The sequence below is a fragment of the Thermobia domestica genome, chromosome 1, assembly GCF_964235325.1.
Source record: "Thermobia domestica chromosome 1, izTheDome1.hap1.1, whole genome shotgun sequence".
Lineage (NCBI taxonomy): Eukaryota > Metazoa > Arthropoda > Insecta > Zygentoma > Lepismatidae > Thermobia > Thermobia domestica.
This window is the reverse complement of record NC_137454.1, coordinates 302,101,216-302,125,487: the sequence shown is the minus strand read 5'-3', so window position 1 is coordinate 302,125,487 and position 24,272 is coordinate 302,101,216. Positions and strand designations below refer to the sequence as shown.

The window sequence follows — 24,272 nt, the reverse complement described above, 5'->3', positions numbered from 1 at the left end:
TGTACTGGTACTTATTTTGGTAGTGTTGTGTCTTCCTAGTTAGTGCAGTGACTCAATTGTTAGAAAATGACATCGCGTAAATGTTTGAATGGCCCTGATATTTTTCTGTTATGTGTGTGGCAGTTACACTGTGCTCAAACAGAGACTCCCTATTACAAGTTTCATAAAGAAAGTGTACTTGGCTTATTTTGGTATCAAATTAGGTGATCAAGATAAATCGTAGGCATCTCACAGTGTGTGCACAATATGTGTAGAGACAGTGAGATCCTGGGCAAATGGTAAAAAGAAAGGAATGCAGTTCGGAATACCTATGGTGTGGAGGGAGCCTCGAAACCATCACGAGACTGTTATTTCTGTGCAATAAATATTCAAGGATACAATACAAACAACAAGAAGGGATTATGTATCCGGATAACATAGCTTCAGCAATTCGGTCCGTTCCTCATGGTAAAAATCTACCGATTCCCAATCCACCAGCCTTTATGGACGTTTTATCATCATCTAGTAGTAGTGAAGCAGATGTTGCATGCAAAGACAATAGCAACTATCCTAGCACGATTCCGCATCCGTTTACACAATGAGAACTTAATGATCTTGTTCGAGATTTAAATCTACCAAAGGAGAGTACAGAGGTTCTTGGGTCTAGACTTCGTTCGAAAAAACTTTTGGTATGTGGGACACATTACTCATGATATAGACACCGAGAAAGAGAATTTCTTCCTTATTTCTCTGAAGAAGACGGGTTAGTGTTCTGCAACAACATTTCAGCTTTTGTGTATGCATTGGGTGCTTCTTATAACGCACCCGATTGGAGACTATAGATGCTTCGAAATCCAGCCTAAAAGGAGTTCTTCTGCATAATTGAAACAAACTTGGATCAATTCCTGTAGCATACTCTGTTACATGGAAAGAAACGTACAATACTTTGAAATTAATACTTTCTAAGTTAATTAAAATACGAAGAACACGGTTGGTCTGTTTGCGGGGACTTGGAAAGTCATAGGTCTTCTACTATGAATGCAGCCAGGATATACAAAATACCCATGCTTTTTATGTGAATGGGATAGTAGGGCCAGAAACAAGCACTGGAATGTGAGAGAGTGGCTTCAGCACTGTGATTTGTCTGCAGGTAAGAAAAGTGTAATGCACACTCCACTAATTGATCGCAATAAAGTGCTACTTTAACCACTTCATCTGAAACTGGGACTTATGAAGCAATTTGTGAAAACTGTGGACAAGAATGGGCAGTGGTTTCAATATATAGCTAAAACCTTTCCATCACTGAGTGCAGCAAAACTTTCGGAAGGTATTTTTACAGGATCCAAATTAGAAAGCTGTTAGTAGATGACACATTTGAAAATTCAATGACCAAATTGGAAATGAACGCCTGGTTAAGTTTCAAAAATGTTGTAACTTTCTCGGAAACAAGAAACACCCTGATTATGTAACAATTGTAGACGATATGTTATTGTTCACAATACGTTATTGTGAATTCAATTAATGTTTTTGCTGGGTCTACGATTTCTGTTGATACTGGTACCATGGAGATGCAGGTTTTGACTCTGATGCTAGAATTAAGTAACATCTCACTCGTATCGTGCAGACATTTCTTACTATACACAATGTAGAACGTGTTTGCCAACTTCAGTGAATGTCGTATTTGGTGTTTGAAATACTTAATAAACAATATTCAGAACATTGTCTGTTGTTCATGGGAAACCCGTAAAAATACGTATGATGTTCGAGTAACTCTCACGTACTACGTTAGTAGTAACAATCTGTTTAGAGTTTAACGTCTTATTTAACCTTGAGGCAGGGCATTTTTTTAGCTACCTTTTTGTATCCAAATGGATACCCAGTCCCAGCACTTGGATACCCAGGCCTAGCAGTTTGGATACCCAGTGCACTCCATAAATCTTTAAATTACTGGAAGAGTACTTGAACAATAAAGGGCCTATCCGGTTTCAATGATGTAAACAGACCTTGGGGGAGATGGCAGAAATTCAGCTTAAATGTGGCAGAGACTACGAGACTAATTCGAAAAGCAAACTGTCCTAAAATGGATGGAACATACCCAAAAACAGCATGGAACATTAACATTAATGTCAATGGAAAATCTACGAAAAACAAATAATTCCTCCACTTATCTCAAAAACCAAAACAGGGAGATGGCTGAAATTAAGCTCAAATGCTGAAGGGACTATGCAGATCCTATATTCCTAAAGCAAATTGTCATAAAATGGATAGAACATAGTTAAAAAAAAAAAAAACACGAAACATTAATATTAATGTCAGGGAAAAATCAATGGAAAACAAGTATTTCCTCCACTTATCTCAAAAACCTTAAAAGGAAGATGGATGAAAATCAGATTAAATATTGAACACACTATGCAGATTCTACATTCAAAAAAAAAAAAAAAAAAAATAATCCTAAAATGGATGGAACATAGTCAAAAAAGATCACGAAACATGAAAAAGTCAAGTCAATGGAAAATCAGTGAAAAAAAATGAAGTTGTCAACATATCTCAAAAACTGTAATAAGGACATGGCTATTAGAAAGCTTATTACAAAAGACATAGTGAAGAGCTTATAAATGATGTATAGCACATAGGGAAATATGGATAGAACATTGACAAAAGTCAAGTTGTTTGAGTAAAATCAATAATAATAATGAAGTATATGTATCTTCTTCGAATTACCCAGGTCACCCCACGAGGAGGTTAAGTGCTTGAAATATCTCACATCTTGATTTGGAATTTTCAGACTCGATTTAGCACGCAACGTGACTTTTGACCTGATCACGTGACACAGTCTGGTGTTTATGGCAAACCGGATAGGCTCTTAGTTGAATTACTTGGTTCGCTTTCCAGAGATTCCCAATTCTTATTACCGCCCAATTCCAGTCTTCTAAAAGATTGTTCTCTTTAACGTATCCTGGCCTAACATTTTCTGACAACCAAACATTTCATGTCTGCTATGGGCAATATCGATAATTGAGATTTGTTCAGACAATTTTTTCTGATATAATTAACTTGTAAGAAAGTAAGAGATTGTCCATTAAGTACAAAGCGCTATTTTTAACAATTTTTGATCCTCTTTGTTGCACAGTTACCTGCAGTGGCGGGGAGGCTGAGCTCCAAAATTTGAGGATTTCTATAGGAAACGAATCAAATGTTACTCATAATCATCAAGCCCCTTCTCCCAAAATTTTGGGATTCCTATACATGAAATATTCCTAGAAGAAGCCCCTACCAAAATATCTTTATAAATCTGTCGCTGTTATCTTTGTGCCCATCCCCCTTTTCCGTATACTCAGATACTAGAATCTCTAATACTGAGTCACTGTGTACTTTTTCGTTTTTTCTTCAGCGCGAGTTTTCTTAAATATTGTCAGAAAAAATCCTTTTCTTTGGTAATCAATCAGTGCCATTTATTCGGTGATAGTAGATCATGTTTAAATTCTGTGACAGTGATACAGGTATTAAGACTGCTAGTGATATTAACGGCTCCGTGAAACCTATGGTAACTACATGAGAAACTTACTCAATTATATTCTAAACATGTAAGAAACCAAACAATGCAATTGAAGTGTGAAAACAATACTAGAAAGTAACCAGTTGCAAGTGGAATAACACGCTTTAAAACAGGAGAGATTTAAACCATAAAGATAACTTTTTGATTACATTGTTTCTTAAAAAATAAAATATTGGTAGTAATAGTTAGTATCGAATACATACGTATACACCTAAAATGATTTCGTTAGGGAAATGTTTAGTCAGGTTCACATATTGTTATTTCTTTGTTGAGTGGTTTGTGTCTTGTATTGTGTGTTTTTTGTCCTCTCCATCTCTACTAGTAGCGTTTTTGTTCTTGTCCTATGTCCAACTTTAAAAAAAAAAAAAAAAAAGATATAAAAATAAATAAATAAATGAAGGAAAATATCCAATCATGATAGCACAGTATGGTTTTATCTTTAAATACCGACCTGAGGGCGGATCTAAGCCAAAATGTAAAAAAAGAACATGTCCGCTCCTGTATTAATGGCGATGTGTTAAGTCGGAAATGAAACGGCTAGCAGGTCTGACAAATATGTCATTTTGTATGTCATTATTTCAAAAGTGTACATTATACAAAAATGCGATTTAAAAACTCTGTGCGTTTGAATTTTGCTATGAGTGTGTAAAGGGCCTTTTTGTGCCTGGATACCCAGTAGCGAATTCTTAAAAAATGCACTGCCTTGAGGCTACGTAATACATGGATCTACATTTAAACTTGGGATTCAAATTACGTACCGTACTAAAATCAGGAACCTAACTAGCAAAGAGGGATTCCTGTTAGTACTTGAGTTTATAATAGATTATTTTGAAAATAATCCTCAGTAAATTCAAATTATGCGACACGTACATGGTATCAAATACACTGACCACCTACATAATCCACCTTTAGCTCGTAAGACAACAGGCAATGGGGTTTGGCACGGAAGTAATGAGATCTTCGTAGGTAGCTAGAGGCATAGCACATCACATTTGCACCCACAAGTCACTTAATTTTTGTAAATTTCGCAATGAGTTGGATCTAACTTCCAGTGACATCCTAAAGGTGCTCAATGGGGTGAAGATCGGGTGAGTTTGGGACCATTGTAGCAACTGTCGTTCACACTGTACTCCTCGAATCACTGTAGCACTCCATTGGCTTTGCAACAACGAGTGTTGTCCTGCTGAAAGATGTCATTCCCAACCTCAAACATGGCCAACATGAATGGATATACGTGATCAGTAATGGCCTGTTGATAGCTAGGAGCCGCCATGGTACTCTTTACACGCACTATGGATAATTGTGTGAAATCATAATGAAGCTACCACTGGCATGTCATCATCCTATTGTCCATCTCTCGAGCAACTGTCTCCCTGGAAGACGACGGATTCCGACTTGGCATCGATGTGATGAAGGCAGTATAGTGATTCATCGGACAATACAACGTTGTACAGTCCGCAGCAAAAAATCTGCAACATGAGCATGTAAGTTTATTGTGGAAAACAATGAACTCTTTTGCTCCAAAATAAGTGTGCAGGGGAGGACGCCAAGGTTTCTTCTGGCGTGATTCGTGCCACTTAGACGTTATGTTAATTCCCTGCGCTGTTAGGCGTAGTTTCCAGGTTTTTTGTTGCGGACTGTACCTCGGCGATCCAATGACACGTGTTTACTTTAGTCGTGCTCGATGATGATGTGCGGTTAACATTGGTATACGTGTGGGACGTCGGCTGCAGAGGCCCATATCTAACAGCGTACGGTGAACTGTGTGCTCAGACACTCGTGCTTTGTTTTTGTTCACTGTTAAAGTATACTGTTAGTTGTGACATTGTTTGCGCCCTATCCTGTTGTACCAAACTCGAAAGTCTACGATGTCCTACATCTTAGTAACATGTGGCCTCCCGACATTTTGAGATTTGGCGATAGTTTCACCGTCGTTTTCCACCTTAAGAAGACACTAACCTCGGCGAGTCGTGCTATTTCCGAGATCTCGTTACAAATCGTCTTACCATCACAACTTGGTCTTTATCAAATTCTGATATATCTCGGGCCTTCTCCACTCTACGCACACAAGCATCACACTGACTGACTGATTAAGATTCTTACCGTCTGGCGAGCGGTTGGCTGTGTCCCGTGCCTCTTACGTCCGCCTAACGACTTCACTCAAAGGTAGCGGGTGGTCATAATGTTTCAGCTGGTGAATATATCTTTCTGTGTACTTCTATTTAAGTGAATCTTTACCATATTTATATTGCGTTATTTTGTATTCAACGTTTAGTGTACGCGTTTCTATTTTTATTACATTCTTAAAACTAATATTGTTGTCAAACAGCAAATAATGAAAATAAGGATTTCGCCATGATTAGTGATTGTGTTTGTTTAAAGTAGTGTATCTAGTTCATTCACTATTAAAATTTCATCCAGAAGTTTCATTTTATTGAACTGAGCTGCATGGAAGTTTTATCTCACCAACAGCAGAGATTCTAACGACATACAGAGACTGCTAGATTTCTTCAAAATGATCGTACGGTATCTAATTTCGGTATTCAGTTTTGAGACAATTAACACTTAAAACGCGAAGAACACAATCCACCATATAAACTATTTAATTACCATGTACATATATACTTAATAATACATTCGGCATATACTTAATTTACATGCCGAATAACTATTTAGTAAAGTACTTTAATAACAGAGTAAAGAATTAAATTTCTTTAGTTTATCCGTCATCTATACTTTTTCTTCTTTTATTATAATTAATATATTACTTCATGTTTCAGTACCAACATACACAAATCTTCATGACAAAAAATTTCTTTCCACACTGAAGTTAGTTACGGTGCATAACTGATTTCGTGCATAAGCAAGTACCACTATTAAACGCAACACTTATGCTATAATACAAATACATTTATGGATATACTTACGAATTTGGATGCAAGCTATAAATGGGATCCGATACAAACAAACTGCTCATCATTGACAATAATATAAGAAGAAGAATTGGTAGCATTTGAAGAAATACTGTATAACCACTGGCCTGCAAATGAAATAATGAAGGATTAAAGCAAAAGGTTCATGGACCACAATAAAGTTCACAATTGTAAACATTAATAACTCCGAATAGGAAACACGTACAGTAACGATACATGGTTCATTGAGTTCAGCAACTAAAGAATTTTTTATTTTGGTTATCGGGCAACACATACGGGATGTCACACAAGATGATTTTAAAACCTGCTGACAATTGAGTTCTACAGCTTTAACTAACTTTCTACTAAAATGCTATGTTACCCAAACTAGTGTCTTTGGATCGCTGTCAAAATCAAATAAAATATCACATTTATACTTCTGCTTCTCCATACCTCCCCGTAACTGATTGCAATGCATCCTCTTTATTTTCACTCCCATGATAAATACAGGGTGTACATAAATGAATATAGCAGTTTTAAAGGTATTTAATTACACTTTATCAGTTAAATGAAGGAGTAACATCTCCAATTTACCTTTAAGTGTTCAATGTGAGCCCTGTTTGAGCATATTTAAATAAGTCATTCCAGTTACGGTATTTTCAGCGAAAATGAATGACCCATACCTTTTCGTCCGGAAACAGCACACAATACATTAACTTAGAGGGTCTCGTTCGCATGGTACGAGTTCATGGAGATTTTCAGATCCCCAGATTCTCACATTGTGCATGTTGACCTTATTACTAAGATGAAATGTTGATTCATCACTGAACACAACACGATCAAGAAAGTCATTATTTTTATGCTGCAACATTTTAATTGCGAAGCTCGAGCGCACTGCGTAGTCAGTAGGATTTAAAGTTTGTAACATTTATACACGATAGTAGAGATGCAAAAAAGCCGGCTTTTTTGAATCGATGGTTTTTTGCACATAAAAAGCCGGCTTTTTTGGGAAAAAAACGAGAATTTTGGAAATTTTGGCTTTTTTCATTTTCATGATTTTTCTGTTTAAATAGCTTTCTTATAGTATACTCTAAAGTTAAATATGATTCCATGACCTGAATGCCATATTTCGCTCTGGAATTCACCATCATAATGGATGGAGCACATGGTTTATTAATTAAAGTAAACATAAAGTACGTAGTATTTGAGGGCAATTTTAGAAGCTGTTTAACCTTATTTTAACTTCTGAATCATCGACATTCCTTTTTAGTCATCCGTGTTTCATTTCTTAGAGTTTAGAACCCTAGCTTCTAGCACATAATTAAACTTATGTTTTTCAATATATACATCAGAGTGTACTTCCACATTTCCGTTATACTGTAGCTGTGCAATGATTTAACAATAATCTTCCAGACACAGCCTTGAATACCATTTGATAGAAATAATCAGTATCGGATTTAGAAAAACACTTGGGAGGGATTTTTCTGAATAATGTTTGGTTTTTCTAATAATTCCTAACTTTTATTTAAGAGGAGCTTAAGTTTATGAGTACAGGCATAACAAATATTTCGTTTCGTTTGTATATTCAGCTATAATCTTCCAGATATAACCTTGAACTCCATTTTATACTGATGATCAGTGGCGGATTTAGAAAAGTATTTTAAGAGGGGCTTTTTTATTTTTATTTATTTTATTTATTTATTTTTTGAGGATAGCTTGAAGTTTATGAGTAAAGGCAAAACTAATATTTAGTTTGTTTTAGAAATTCCGTAATTTCGGGGTAGAGGCTTCAATCCGAAAGACATCCCCACCCCTAACCCTCTTCGCAAATCCATCACTGCTGGTAATTAGTAATAACAAAGATTTAAAAACGATTAGAAAGGAAGTCGGCCAGGACACATAGTACACGCATTATCTCTATATTCACAGATGGTATTAAGAAAACTTTTGTCAAAATTGTCGAATGCGGAGTTGAATCCCGGACTTCACGATAGAAGCGCGAAAGCTAACCACTCACTCATGTTTGTTGAGCTTAACTTAAATGTATTCTCTCTCTCTCTCTTTCTCTATGGCCACAAAACTCTCCGTTGACTTCAGTCCTTATCCAATTCAATCCAGTTTCTACTCTGTATTCCTATTTCTGCTATATCCATCTTAATATTGTCCTCCCATCTGGGCCTAGGTTTTCCTAATGGACGTTTCCCGATTGGATTTTCAGTTAAAACTTTGAAAGCGTTCCTACTTTCTTCCATTCTGGCTACATGACCTGCCCACCTGAACCTCCTAGACTTGATGACTCTAACGATGTTTGGTAAACCGTATAAATTATGTAGTTCCTCGTTATGAAGTTTCCGCCATTCCCCATTCCCGTTCCTCTTGGGTCCAAATAATCGTCTCAGAATTTTATTCTCATATAAATTCAGTTTGCGTTCTTCCCTCAGCGTAAGCAACCATGTTTCAAACCATAAAGCATAACAGGCATGATTATCATTTTATATGTTTTAAGCTTTAAATTCCTTGACAGAATTCGCGACGACAAAATATTTTGAACTGAATAATAAGAATTTGATGATTTCAGTCAACATTTAATTTCCTTGTGGGTATGATTTTGGTCTGGTAATACTGATTCAAGATATTTGAAAGTATCCACTGTGTCGAAAGTATTAATTGATATTTTAACGCATTCATAATTTGCCATATTACGATCCTTGTGAACTTCCTTGTATTTCCTAATACTTCCTTGTATTTAGATTTCTCTGCATTTACTCATGTCCCTGCAAGCGTTTAATAAAGCCTCTGCATTTTTTTCGATTGTTCTCCTATTAGATTTACATCATCAGCATACACCATAACCTGGTAAATACCATTCAACTCTAGGCCCTGGTTTCTATCTTTGATTTTTCTTATAGCGTACTCCGGAACAAAGCTGAATAATAACGGCAATAACGCATATCGTTGTTTCAGGCCAATCTCGACGTGGATTTTTCTACTTGGACTCTGGGATTCATTTAAATACCCCTCTAACCGAGTTGTAAGCCTTTCTAAACTCAATAAACAGTCGATGTACTGGGTAATATATTTCCATTTCTTTTCGAGTATTTGTCGAATGGTAAATATCTGATCGATTTCGACTAAATACACACTGATAATATCCAATAATTTCATATGCGTGTGGGGTCAGTCTTATTAACGGAATGTTGAGAAATGCCTCGATAATTATTACAATCAATTTTGTCGTCTTTCTTGTGAATTGGAACAGTCATTGATTCTTCCACTCTTTTTAAATATATTCCATAGTTTTTCTTTTTGGTAAAAAAAAAGTTATGTAACGATATGTTGAATTTTCTTGTTAAAAATTCAGAAGCCTTCAGGACTGGGTAAACCGTGATGGTGGTTATATATTCTACAGCCTAGGAAACCATATGCTCAGATGCATGGGCGGCGATTAGGGGGGGCAAAGGGGGGCAGTTGCCCCGCCCTTTTTTAAGTAACCCATAATATATATAGTTTTATTTAGAAATGGAAACTTTTTGTATGTACAGTAGAACGTCGATAATCCGAACGTCAAAAATCCGAACTCGATCCCTAGGAGCTTTTTACATTTTGTCTTAACGCTAGCGATACACAAACTTTTGTGAAGTCAATGTTTGTACAAAAGCTCATTTATATGTAATTGTTTGTCATACATATTTTTATTTTTATTTTCTCTTAGGCCTAAATAAGTTAAGTTTTAAGTGTGAGTTACAAGAACAATGTAATTTAGTGTACGAGCAGGTTCTTCAGAAACATTAAGTGCATGTAGCTTTACGTACGGTATTGTAGTTACTGTATGTACTGTATAAACACTGTATCGATAAAAGAGCATACCATACAGTATAGTTAAGCCTAAGTGGCATTTCCTTGGTCATTTTCGAAAATCCGAAGAATTTGAAAATCCGAACTACCTGTGGTCCAAATTAGTTCGGATTATCGACGTCCTACTGTATTATTGGTTCATAGAAAAAATGGTGCCATATATTTGCCGTTCGGCGAGTGCGTATTGGTTGTGTTCCCGTGGACTAAAGAAAACTACAGGAATTGCATTTTGGTTGCCACAGAAAATAACCCAAAATTAACCTATTGGAGTACAACAATTTCAGCATACTTTCACTTCTTACAAGGGCTCGATATGTTAGTCAGCCGCTTTCAAACTAATTGAGAGAACATTTCGAAAAAAAAAAGTCTTTCACGAGTTATTCTTTACTTGCACAAAGTTGACAGTTCCTAAAATGTAAGGGAAAACAGCGTAATAAGAAACAACTTCTACCTTTTCCATTGTTTTGTAGTGTAATATACGTGTGAAGTGGTATGTTAGGGGTGTACGAGTGTATATACAATTAAATTTAGTAAATTCAACATAATTCTAGGTTTACGATTATTTTACATAACTAGAGTATGGAGTGATTCTAAGTATTGTTGTGTTTTGATGTGCTCCAAGAAAGTGAAAACTGCACCTAATTGCAACGAACAAGTTTCGGGAAGTTGCTAAATCAAATATTTCTTTAAATGTCGTAGCATATGCTTGTAGTATTTACTGTCTTTCATTTTCTAAGAGTAATAACGTACATTTAATAGCATGTGTGAAATTAAAAATTAAGTTGTTTATTAATCCCTGTTTCAACATGACTTTTGCAAAACATGAATCATTATTTATTGCTATGATTAATATTATCCTTTCTATTTATTTGTTTTGCAAATTTGTTATTCAATAATCTGATTAGATACACAGTTTTCCAGACAGAATTTTAAGATGTTCATCAGCAAGGAATCAAATCTCCTCTTACACTTTCGTTGTTTAAGAGTACAAAGGGCTAGTAGCTACTGGCGTTGCTCTTGCTCTGGTCAATTTACTTAATAAAATATGAATTACAATATACGGTATTTTAAATGAAAAAGATAGTATCCTATTAGTTACACAACCTTTCGTCAAACAAAATGTCAGAAACAACCAGGAAAAGTAACATTTATGTGCAAATATTCAGATCTTGTCTTGCCCCCCTCCCCCCACTTTTAACGTCCAACCGCCGCCCCTGCTCAGATGAACCGTCTGTTACGTATATGATCCATGAACAAAAAAATCGATACTTTCCCGATTCTGAACAAGCTTAAGCAACAGTCAGTGCATTACACAATTTGGAGCTTTACCGATTTTACAGATCCGAAGCACCTGATAGGTGGTAACAGCTTATTACGTATGTGATCAATCAGTGAAAAATTTGTTCGAAATATTCATACAATGTATACGAAAAAACTTAACTGAAAAATTTCAAGAATGTACAGAACCACCCGAAACGAAGCTCTTGAAGTAAAAATATTACATACAATTTTGCTAGTTATTTGCTAGTTAGTACATTTTTAAAGTACTTATTGTATATAAGAGGTTAAAATATTATTACATATATTGGTTAATCCTTTGGAATTCATGATGTAAATATGTTAAGAATTTTAAACAAATCTTTTTGATATTCAGGGTTTATTTTCGAGGTTTCATATTATTATCGGCATCAACCACAAATTAAATGAGTTTTTTATTGTAGAGAAGCGAAACAAAGTCTGCATTATCAATTTAAAGCAAAAGTTTCAAAAAAGCCGGTTTTTTTCCGAGCCCTTGCATCTCTACACGATAGGGACGAATATGTGTCTTCTTAAGATCTTCCATTCTGTCATCACTGGCATTGTAAGTTCACGAGTGACCTACCTAACACATTTCTTACGACTTCAAAAGGAAGACTCGCTAACGCGCTCAACATTCTCCCCAGATATTCTACGTCGTCCCGTATTTTTACCCGTACACAAACAGCCGGTCGTTTCAAACTGATTATGCCATCGATGGATGTTGTTGGCATTTTGGGGATAAAAATTAAGTTCTCTACGAACCGCACGTTAAATTGTAAAACAGCAAACTGCAAAACACAAAATGCCTTCTGTTGAGCAATCGGCTTCTTTGTTACTGTCGCTGCCAAGTGGAAACAAAGAAAAGATATCTGCGTGCATACATGCAACTCAAACTGTCTTTCTTGCCCTTAATTTGAGCCTACAAACAACTTTGTACACTTCATCTAAGTGATAATACAAAGAAATAAACTGCTATATTCATTTATGTACACCTGGCATATTAATGATTAATTACGAACTTTTTTTAAAAAAGCATTTCGGCTTAGTTAACACGGTGATAACAACATTCAAGAATTTACTTGATCATACCATCGTTGGTTCGATTTTCAATGAGTACCGAGATTTATATACAAATATTAAATATCCAGAAAATTCGAAAACTAAGTATAACAATTCAATCACTATATCCACAAAGCTGTACTACGATGCGCCTACTTGCGACGAACTTAGAAATACCAGTCTTCTGTACTGCGGTGACTAAGCCAGTCTTCAGTTTCCCAGACTGTATTGAAATGCTGGTAACAAATACGAATTTGTGTTACTATTAAAAAAAAAGTCTGGATGATCCTTCTTTCCATAAACCATCAAATCTTTCCTATTATTAAATCAAGATGCTAATGGTCCGCTTCCTATTATTAAATCAAGATGCTAATGGTCCGACTTTAAACTATGTGGCAATTGGTTAAGTGTCATCAGCAACAATATTAGAATATTTTGTGGCGTGCATGTATGGCAGCCAAGGAGCCCGACTTTGGAGTTATTGATATACAAGCTACAAGTCAAATACTGGAACAGTACAAACCATTATCTTTGTTCTTAGACATTTAAAATTAAACAGTACTTTTATTCGTATACAAATCTTCCACCTTGCACATTTTTATTCAGTCTTCGCAGACGTGTAACAGAAACGTATGACGTAACCAAAGTACATAAAACTTGAACATGAATTGGAATCTGTGGTGCAAAACGTCATGTCCGTGGTTCTCTCTGCTTTAAGTTTTAGTTTTAGTTTTCTCGCATACTCTCATTCAATCAACTCTTTTATACTCATTCACTTCCTTTATTCATCTGTCTCGTTTTGCTTACGGGACGTAACAGTACCCTAATAATAATAATAATAGCAGAATTTATATTCACTATTCTAGCAAGTGAACATTACTATTGTAGAAGTGTTTCTCGTCATAATATTTGACGCGTAATGAAGAGACATTTGCATATCTGCTACTTCTATGAAATACGCTCCTCGTATTCTATCAGTGTTACAAAATGTTTCTATATTATACCCATCATAATGCGAATAATAAAAACTTGCACAGAAGTATCAAAATTGGCGAAATACTACCTTTTTTGTAGATTCATATCTTACTTCTAAACATTACTTAAGAATAAATTAAATTATCCAAACCTCTCTTGCATGTGTTCTGTGTTCTGTTGCTCTCTGCCATCTGCCATCTCCTCTTCGTACATAAACACTTTGACCTGGAAATCCGCCGCCGAAAAACATATTAAATAGCTCTTCCGCTGTAATATCAGCTAAAAACAAAGAAAAGATGTACCAAATTAAACATTTAGTCGACATTTGTCTTTGAAATTTATGATTAGATTTAAAACATTGAACAGCAAATATATATTATATATAGAGAAACATCAATCTCACAATAACAGTAATATAAAAACATTCGTTAGGTAGGTAACTTTAAACAAATTTTCTTAAACTTTAAGCAAGAATGTACTACAATGCTTCCTTACCATTTAGTTACAATTTACAATTCTTTCGGGCGAATTCTAGATTATTTATACCTGTGATGAACTCAGTTTTTCAACAGTTTATTTACGGAATTGTATATCTAAGTGAGCCACGAAACAAAGAAGGTTACAAACTCCATTTATTCCTAATTAAATGAAATTCCCTTTTGTGATTGTGACCACTCGTGAACATTCAAGAGCAGTTCTCTCCCTTTCCCTCCACATTTTTACTAGTATAGACAGTAGGTGCTGCTTTCTCGACCAATTATTTTCTTCCTATGTGATCTGTGACTATATTTAGAACTACGAGTCAATGAATGTCTTCTCGAGAGGCTAGAAAGTACGATGCTAGTGGGTGCAGTGACAAGTGCAAGGCGCAAAGGAGTTGGTCATGTATGTAGCAGTAGGACTATAACACGGAATATGGACTCGCCAAATTTTTCGCAGAACTTAAAAGAAACACACTACTATTAAATCATTTATTTTCATCCACCTACCGAATAATCATGTAACTTTGGTGAAACTCATTTACTGCAATTATTTAAATTTAAAAAAAAAAAAAAATCTCTACCGAAAATGCACTGATTGATTTCAATGCTCTCACTTATAAAGGTAACCATGAAAGTTATGTCGCATTTTGTATAGGTCTGTGTTCAATTAGCCTTCACACCGTGAGTTGAATGCGAATGGAGATAAGGCGAAGGTCAGTTATTGGTATAGGTATCCAACATACTACCTGGTTGTGGCAGTTCAGTTACACTGTGAACTTGTGTAAGGACAGAGTGAACATGGGACCTCCACAGAGCGTCATAGGGGTGAGTATGCTGTACGAATTCAAACTGGGGACAAACGCCGCTGCAGCAGGGTGGAAGATATGCCAGGCCTTTGGTTAGGGTGTTGTGACTACGCGGACAGTGCAGTAGTGGCTTAACAAGTTTAAGAACGGTGACGAAACACTCAAAGACGCACCACGTGTCGGAAGACCAACACATGTACAAAATGAAGATCTTCAGGCAGCAACTGAGGCCAACAATGGCCAGTCATGAGAGGAACTGGGACTACAATTCAATGAGAGTCGAGAAATCATTCGGCAGCACCTCCATCAACTTGGGTCGATGGGTCCCACATAATTTTACTCCGGGTCAGACGGCACCGCGAGCAGATACCTGTGACCCTCTGCTGTCTCGTCTGAGGAAGAAACCATTTCTGGATAGGGTGTTGACATGTGATGAGAAGTGGGTCCTGTACGAAGCTCCACAGCGCCGTCATCATTGGTTAGTATCCCATGAACCGGTTCCAAAACAGCCGAAACCAGCACTATACCAGAAGAAGGCCCTCGTGTGTGTTTGGTGGACAGGTCGCGGCATCGTGTATAGGGAACTGTTACCAGCTGGTCAGAACATAATGCAACTGTGTACTGTTAGCACTTGAGCCGTGTTCAAGAAAAACTCAAAACTCTGGAGCCAGCATTTCTGAATCGAAAGGGGTCCTCCTGTTACAGGATAATGCTAAGCCCCACGTAGCTAGGATGACCCGGGATACCATTCTATGTCTTGAATGGGAAACACTATTGCATTCGCCATACTCCTCGACATTGCACCCTCCGATTATCACCTGTTCCATTTCTTGGAAAATCACCTTAGAGAACGCCAGTTCAAATCTCTAGCAGAGCTGCAAAATGCACTTAATATCTTCTTCGCTTCACAGCCCACCAAGCTCTACCGTAATGGAATCCATTGCCTTCAAGAACGTTGGTAAAAGGTTGTCGATGCTGATGGGGACTATTTTTGATCTTCCAGGTATGTTCGAATGTGGTGGGTGAAAAAGCGACAGAGTTTTCTTGGTTACTTTTATAATTACTTTCAAGGTATGCGTATGTGTGTGCTATATGGGTGAGCCAGAATAAGTCATGCTAAAAAGTATATGCATGTGTGTATGTATGAGAGAGAGGAAAGGATATCTGATCCGAGCATATACGAAGGCAAGGAGTTAAAACATATTCTCCACCTATGTTATGTAGCCATCTTAACTTTAAACTTCTATTCCAATTTTGACTTCAATTTTCATATTGTCTCATAGGCTCTCTGCAACAAATGAGCTTGGGTCTGTTTCTTGCTTGAGATGGCTTACAAATTGGTGGTATTTTGTCATGGTGGCTTATTAATATTTTGTGTAGCGTGTACTTCAATGAATTTCCCATCCAAAAAGCAACCCAAAACAACATAGCTCGATCACGAGACTCCCGAATCTCGTCATATACCTTGCGACACTCAATATAATACGGTTTTTAAACTATACCAAGTAAGATGGGAACAGTGTGTTGCTTGCGTAACAAAGCAAGCCTAGTTGGAAAGTATTCAGCAAAATTTCTTTAGGTTTACCAAGTATTTAGAGGATAATATAAAGCCCAATGGGAAGATGAACCGTAACCTGAATGAATGGCTCTTAAACAGATTTCAGTAGAGAACTTTGATTTCTGCAGCAATTAACCTTTGGATTCCTTATAATTGAGTCAATTTCAAAAATTACAATACTTTAGGGGGAAAAAATAATTAAAAAAGAACAGTGTAATATAGCTAATTTACACAAGTTTGAACGTGAAAGGATTACTTTGTTATTTTCATTTGCTGATCGAGTATTTAGACACTAAGCAAAGCCTGCAATTTGTGTTTCTCGATAGTTTCAACTTTGTGTTCATGTTAACTTCACTTATATGTGAAATGTACATATAAATATTAGGATACCGCAAATACAGTATACACTAATACCATAACAGAATAATGTATTATCTCTTGGAATGAATAAACTTTCAATCTTCGTCGTACACTGGTAAAATTCTCTTTAATTCTGTCATACACATGAATGATATTTATCTCTTTCCAGTAGTACTGGTATTCTAAGACATTTCATATATATAGGTATTTAATTTACTTGTTGAATATATATAAACTAAACAAAAATGTTGAGAACTTGTTTCCATTTTTTTTCTGAAACCTTAAAAAAAACAAAATTCGAATACACAAACAAAACGCGAGATACTTACGGTATTAAAATAACAGTTTGCGAAAATAAAATGTACGTACAAAGAAAAAAATATATAAATTATTATTGTTGATGACTGTGCTTTGAAAACATTTAAGGTTTCACTTGTGTTCTTAAAAAAGTTGAAATAATGTTTTTCAGATATAAGAATTATAGAAAGTGACATTAGTGACTAATATCCTGTTTGCGATTCCTGCTATTCGTTCAGAAATTGTTGTGAACTAACTCACGTTGTTACATTCTTTTAATACGTTATATTAATCAAGGTTTTTTTCTTTGAAGAGAAATGTTAATGTAAAAACTTAATTTTACTGTAGTCTTCCAAAATCTACGTTTATAAATCTAATCAACCCTCTTCTTCTCCCATCTTCAAAAATAGCAAATACTTAAATTTAAAAAATAAATAAAACAAATGATATTCGTAACAAATAAAGTTTCAACTAAAAAGCAACTGGGTTTAAAATATATGGATACATAATAAATAGCAGCAGTATAGCAGTTGCATTTTTTTTTTTTTTTTTTTTTTTTTTTTTTTTTTTTTTTTTGTTTCACATGTCATGATTATTATTTATTCAGATATAAATTATATGTATTCTTTGTCTTAGTAGACACATATATCGGTTGATTTTATTTATTTATTTTTGGTATTATCGCTAATCGGTATGAAATGTCAGTTATAATCCATGCATAAAATGTTTTGTTTGTGGGAATACATTACTAAATCGAAGACAATTTTTGAAATAACTGATGTACAAGATAAGAGCTTCAGCAAACAGCAATTTTAAACATTTGAGAAAGTGAGTCATTCTGACAATAAATACTCTCTTAATCATTAACTAACATTCACCTTCACATCTGTACCTAAAACTGTCACCATGACAAAATTTGGATAGTTTGCTTTATCCATTTTTGGGAATTCATACTTTGCCACACAGACGGGATGCTTTGTACATTTTCCTAGTTCATCTTTTCTTACTTTTCTTAGAGCTTTTCATGCAGACACTTGTGGTTTGAAAGGTCACTACTTATTTAAAAAATGCTTTCATTTCCTTAAGCTCGCGCTGGAGTTTCTATACATTTCTATGTGAGTTATTAAACATCTTACGATTTGTAAATAATAATTAAAAACGTACCTTCAAAGCCTCTACTGTAACTTTCGTGATAACTAGCGTGATTATGTCGTGACTGTTGTATCCTTTCTTCTTCTGATCCATAAAGGTCATACTGTTTCCTCTTCTCAGGATCACTTAAAATAGCATAAGCATTTCCAATAGCTGAAAGAAAAAGAATTTATTTTTACATTAAGTATAAAACTTGCATTAATACATTAAATTAATTTCACGGCAGAATATAAAATACAGAACAAACACGTAAGACCTATCACAATCAGATGGAAGACACATTGTAGTAGCAATCAAATATACCGAAGGAATATCACAAGCTAAATTAGCATATAAGCATCAAAGAGAATTGAATAGCAAGTAATATCTAACATAACGTGGATTCTATTATATTTCAAAACCTTGAAATACTTAACCTCCTGAAACCCTGCGTATTGCATACAATACGTTTTTCGAACGCCCGTCATGGCTACGAATATTTAAGAACATGCCCGAATCTCGGTTATTGTATTCGGGAAGTGTCGAAATTACTGCAGAAAAGGCAGCTGGTCTATAAAATTACCGACGATAAGGAGATATTCCAAAATGTGCTACGTTTGTTGGTTATTTTTAGGTCCTAAATAGATTATTTAATTCAACACCATTTACACTTGATATTAATAAAGTTGGTGTACGTTAAAATAAAACTTAACCTATCTCATTTATTCGGGCATAGTTAGCATAAATTTGATAGACAATATTTGTATCGATGCATAGGTGTAATTGCATAGAATCCAGACGAAGTAAGAATTACAATGAAATCAGAACAATATTCAAAGTGAAACAAAACAAAAACCAATTAATATCACAAAAAGAATAATCACACAATAAAGAATTGGTTACACTAATGATTAATTTAAAACTTCGATATTATCTATATTAATCTTAGATAAGACTTCTGAAGGGACTAGCTTTTCAACTAATTGCATTCATTTATTTTTGGTATGCTTTGACGGACGCCATAACTTTTAGCTTAAGTTACATTATCAAAAGATTCGATTAGGATGCATTGAATGACACAATCTTGAATACAGTCCTGCGTGTTATTTACTTCACTAATTCTTTGGTTTCTATTTCGAAAATTTCTGCCATCTAGATAATCATTAAGAAATCTGGGAGTTCGTGAGAAATTAGCTCGATTATTTACATTACTTCTAGAAACGGTACTATTATTGTTTCTTTTTCTTCTGAAATTAGGTTCTGTCGTATTGTAGTTACGAGTAAATCTAACATTACCTCTCGTACTATGATTACAATCCTCTCTAACATGTATATTTCGAACAGGAATATAGTTAGTTTGATTTCTAATACTATTACTTTGCAATCTAATCTGACTTTCATAAGTTTGAACAATCATTATTAAATGATTGAAATTTATACATTGCGACGAGATCAATACTTGCTGAAGCTTAAACAGTAGTAATATTCTTACTGATGCGATAATGCGTGACTCCTGCTGGTAAGGATTAATTTGTTTCAAGTCATTATACGCTGCGATTACAAAATCGGTAAGGCTTTCATCGACTTTTGGATCAAAACGTCGATTCCTCATCTGAGCATCCCTGTCTGCTAACATAAAGTCATTCTCGAAATTAGCTAACAATGCATTTTTAAAATCGGAATAGTTACGCAAACTACCTCTAATTGCTTTATACCATACAGAACAGGGCGGTAACAAAATATGTGGTAAGATTTTAAGGAAATTGGCCTTACCTGTGTCAATTAACTAGAATTCTTCCTCAAATTTCTCTAGAAACGTACTTGCTGGGATGTCTTCTGATCTGCCACTGAATTTAGTTAATGACCTTATTTCACTGAATTTCACCCGATTCTTATTACTAAAATGCCTTAGATGTCGTTTTACGTGCGTGTGATTCCTGAGAGGTGGCCTTTCTTTCTTCATTCTCAGTTTTTGAGATGGTGTCCTCCCTGTCAGAATAGATTTCTAATGAATTGTTGTCTTCTTCGCAATGTCTTAACTCAGGTCTCCTATATTCATCATGCACAACATTAAGGGCAGGATCAGGATTACAGTTGATCGCACTGATTTTCTCTTTAACAGTATGGATTTCTTCCTGCAGTCTTCGAATTTGATTGCAATGTTCGTTGACTTGGGTTTCGACTACGTCCACGGTACTTTTCACCAATACAAAGCTATGAACAATCTGTTCCATCCTATTGTCAGTTGTCTGGTGTCCAATTTGGAATCCATTTGTTGTCCTATTTGCTGAGCCACTTGTTCCAATCTGGGGTCCAATTTGGAATCCGTTTGTTCCAATCTGGTATCAAAGTTTTGTGTCACTCGTTCTAACTTCATATCCTCTGTTGTGACATGGAATTCATTTGTTGTCCTAGCTGTTGTAAAAGTTTAATTACATCTGTTGAAGTCTCACTTCCAGGAATATCAACTTCTTCAACTCCGATATTTACATTCATTGTAGGTCTTCTGTAAATTTTTCTTTTATTACGAATGACTAGATAATCCGTGATGCTGAGGGATAGTTTACTAATACTTCAAACTGATCCCAAAGGTCCCGGGTTCCGGCACCATAGAATATGTAACGTTAATTTTTTCGCCAGCTACGTTACATATTCCCTGATTCTAAATGTTTATGCAATGCACAAGATTATCTAGAATAACTCAACACAGTTATGCACTTCAAATATATATTATTATGTTTCAACTTATATGTCGTTCGCCACATTAAAATATTATACATTCAGATACACAAGATGGTTCTTCGTTTTATCTATATTCTTTTTTGTTACCATAGCAACGACATTTAAACAGTTAAACAAATCGTCATAGCGACAAGAAAAAAATCTCATCTTCTTCTTCTTCTTCTTGATAGCTTGTGCCTTTTAAATAGCTCATTTTGCCCGTAAATAAAAATGATACTTAAAAGTACATAAGAAATATACATTATCGTTGTAAATTGAACTTTATAAAAAGGGAGTTGTTAATAAGTTACAAATTCGAATAGCTAGTTTTTGCATGTTATTTGTTGAAGCCTATATTTCGTTACTTTTGCAATAAAACTTTAATGTTGGAAAATTTGGGATTTAGTGATTTGTTAAATTTTAAAACATTTTACCAATCTGAAAGTTACCTAGAAAATTAAAAATAATTCTCAACTGCATTCACCGACTTTCCTAGTGATTTAGTGGAGTACTTAAAAAAAAAAAAAAAAAAAAAAAAAAAAAAAACTGCGTCAACTTAGTAACCTTTTGGCTTTGCCTCCCATGAGCAGATGTATTGCACTGCACTCGATTGTCTCTGTATATCACAGTATCCACGATCATTTTATAATTATATACTATAACGACGTTAAAAATAGAATATTTGGCAATCAGATGAAACTAAATTCACCCACTTTTCCGTCCGTTATGATTTTTTATTATTTATTTATTTATTTATTTATCTACAGTTATGATAGGATGATATCTAAGATACTAATGATACACATACGTCTAATATTTTTTACGAAACATAGCTGAGTATTATGATCAATAACAAACTAAAACTGAAAAGAAACAGAGCTTTCGTTTTCTTAAGTACAATTACAGAAAATCAACTGCTTCTGGAAGTCTTGTCTTTTGACTACATATCATTAGTGTTCACTCTCATTTAATAATGAATTGTCATTTTCAACTCAAAGTGCTCTGGTAGGAAGATATCACTAAAATGATTGGACAATACGTATCGAGCATACAGACCCCCAAACAGCAGCATTTGTGCTCGCTGTACAGTGGTACGTCACTACTTAATAAGCTTCTCAATTTTACTTATGATCTCAGTTAAACCGAACATTAGCGGGGGTGCGACCCTGGATTACGGACCGAAGTAATGGATTACACTCCATAAACATAAGAGCATGTTCATTTATTGTTAGAAACTAACCAAGTAATCAAGAGACAATTCCTTACAGAGACTGAATAAAAACAAGGACTTACCTTTAAATGCCTCTCCTGCACCTGGAGTTTTATTCTTATCTGGGTGGAACTGTAGCGCCAGTTTCTTGTAAGCTTTCTTCAAATCACTATCTGTAGCTTCTTTGCTAACACCTAATATTTCATAGTAATCTTTGCACTTCTTTATTCTGAAATTTAAATTTAAATCTTGTAAATTGGCAACTTATAGTTAGTAGTCCTCAATTACCTTAAGTCAGTCCTCAACTACATTTAAGTAATGATGAAAATCCAGTCTTAAGTCTTATCGTAAGATATCGGGATCGAATTTTGTATATATAGCTTAATATATAAATAAATAAATAAATAAATAAAATCGGGGGCTGTAGAAGTCCAATTACTTGTTCTTTTTTTATTATTTCTTTTGGAAGGAGGGGGATACAATCCTCCCTGATATATCTTACATTGGTAGCCATGTTGGATGTTTATTTTACTCTTGGCTGTCGATTAGGTTACATATATTGTGTGCTCGACAATTTTTTTCACTAATGGAAAATGATGGAACAATTTACATTAAATTTCCTATAAAGAGGGTCTTGAAGAAGTTCAAAATAATGACACCCTGAACGCACCAGTACATTAAAATCAATGACAATGGAAAAACGAAAAAAAAAAGTGGTTATGGACAATTGCAGAATCAACATCAGAGAGATTGCTAACGGTCTTCACATATCATTTGACAATTTGTTTCGGATGCTTTGAGTATGATATATGTAGTAACAAAATTTGTTCCGAAATTGTTGAATTTCGACCACACGCACACTTCACTTTTTTTTTTTTTTTTTCTAAAAACAACATTGTTACTGTCTTACCCGCCCTGTGATTTTCTACTAATCCCAAAGGTAAAGAAAACCATAAAAGAACACATTTGGTTCATATAAGAGAAAAATTTCGATATTATGAAATGGTCGTATAATATGAAATATTTGTTCATCTCGCCTGCGATGTACTGCCTCAAAGTGGAGAGAAAAGAAACTACTATGTCACGTTCCCATGATGCTCTACAGGTCCTGTGATTGTGGCTCAGGTTGTGCTGCTATGCATTGAAACTGGATTTTGCTCCATTTTCTCCAAGCTTGATGGCAACAAAGCTTTGAAAATTACGAAAATTTTATATTCTTGCCATCACCATTAATAGCTACATTTGACTATTCGTACAAGTTTTTAAGATAACGTGTTTTCAAATCTGTACTGTTTAACAACTCCTTCGTTCCCAAGATGGAGTGTCCGGCATTATAGAATAGGACCATTCCACAATATCCACCAGATAAAGCATGGTGTTCCATATTGCCCGAATAAAGTGTATGTGTAGTCTGTAGAAAAATTAATCTAACTTGTAAGTTTTTAAACAGAAATTGTATGCTTCTAGAAGAAAAATGGAAGGTACACACTTAAAAATACAATACATAAATAAATAAAAATGTAAGCAACTGAAAGAACGTAGGAAGATGAAAGATAGACAAAAACGATTTATAAGAGTGGTCATTCGTTACAATATGAATTGTAAAAACAGGAATTTGATAAATAGTCTAATTTATTTCTGGATTTCTTAATTATCCACTATAAAAATAAGGCCTATTAATTAATGAAAAAAGTATTTCAGTCCTCCTTGTAATTGAGCAAATATAAACATTGAACGAAGCTATAAGAATACCAAGAATTACAAATATCAAAATTTAGTGTTTACTTAGGATATGGATTTTGCAATTCTATTATATCGCGTTGAAATTTTTGTACTGATCGCGAGCTTTTACTGAGAATGAAACTTTAATGCTTCAAATGTTTTCGAAATTGCAATGATACTATTGTTATACCTGTGTAGACTTACTAACTATCTAGATAATTGTGTCAATTAAGAAAATGAAACAAACTTATTTTTCTTTTCATTGTAGTTATGTCAAAGAAGGATGTTTTGGGAAAGGATTGAAAGAGAACACTTTGGAATTCCACCCAAATGACACGTGTCAAAGCAGC

At 34.9% G+C, this 24,272-nt stretch overlaps 1 protein-coding gene across 1 annotated transcript in view; it reads right to left on the bottom strand.

Annotated features, from left to right (window-relative positions):
• The window catches only part of LOC145661725 (dnaJ homolog subfamily B member 14), a 79,895-nt gene that overhangs the window by 27,856 nt on the left and 27,767 nt on the right, over nucleotides 1-24,272 (bottom strand). Inside the window, exons 4-7 of the mRNA XM_081727061.1 lie at nucleotides 22,284-22,429; nucleotides 18,303-18,443; nucleotides 13,787-13,914; nucleotides 6,463-6,575 (exon numbers count right to left, since the gene is read on the bottom strand). Coding sequence (XP_081583187.1) covers nucleotides 6,463-6,575; nucleotides 13,787-13,914; nucleotides 18,303-18,443; nucleotides 22,284-22,429 — 528 coding nt within the window. The remainder of the gene's footprint in view (nucleotides 1-6,462; nucleotides 6,576-13,786; nucleotides 13,915-18,302; nucleotides 18,444-22,283; nucleotides 22,430-24,272) is intronic.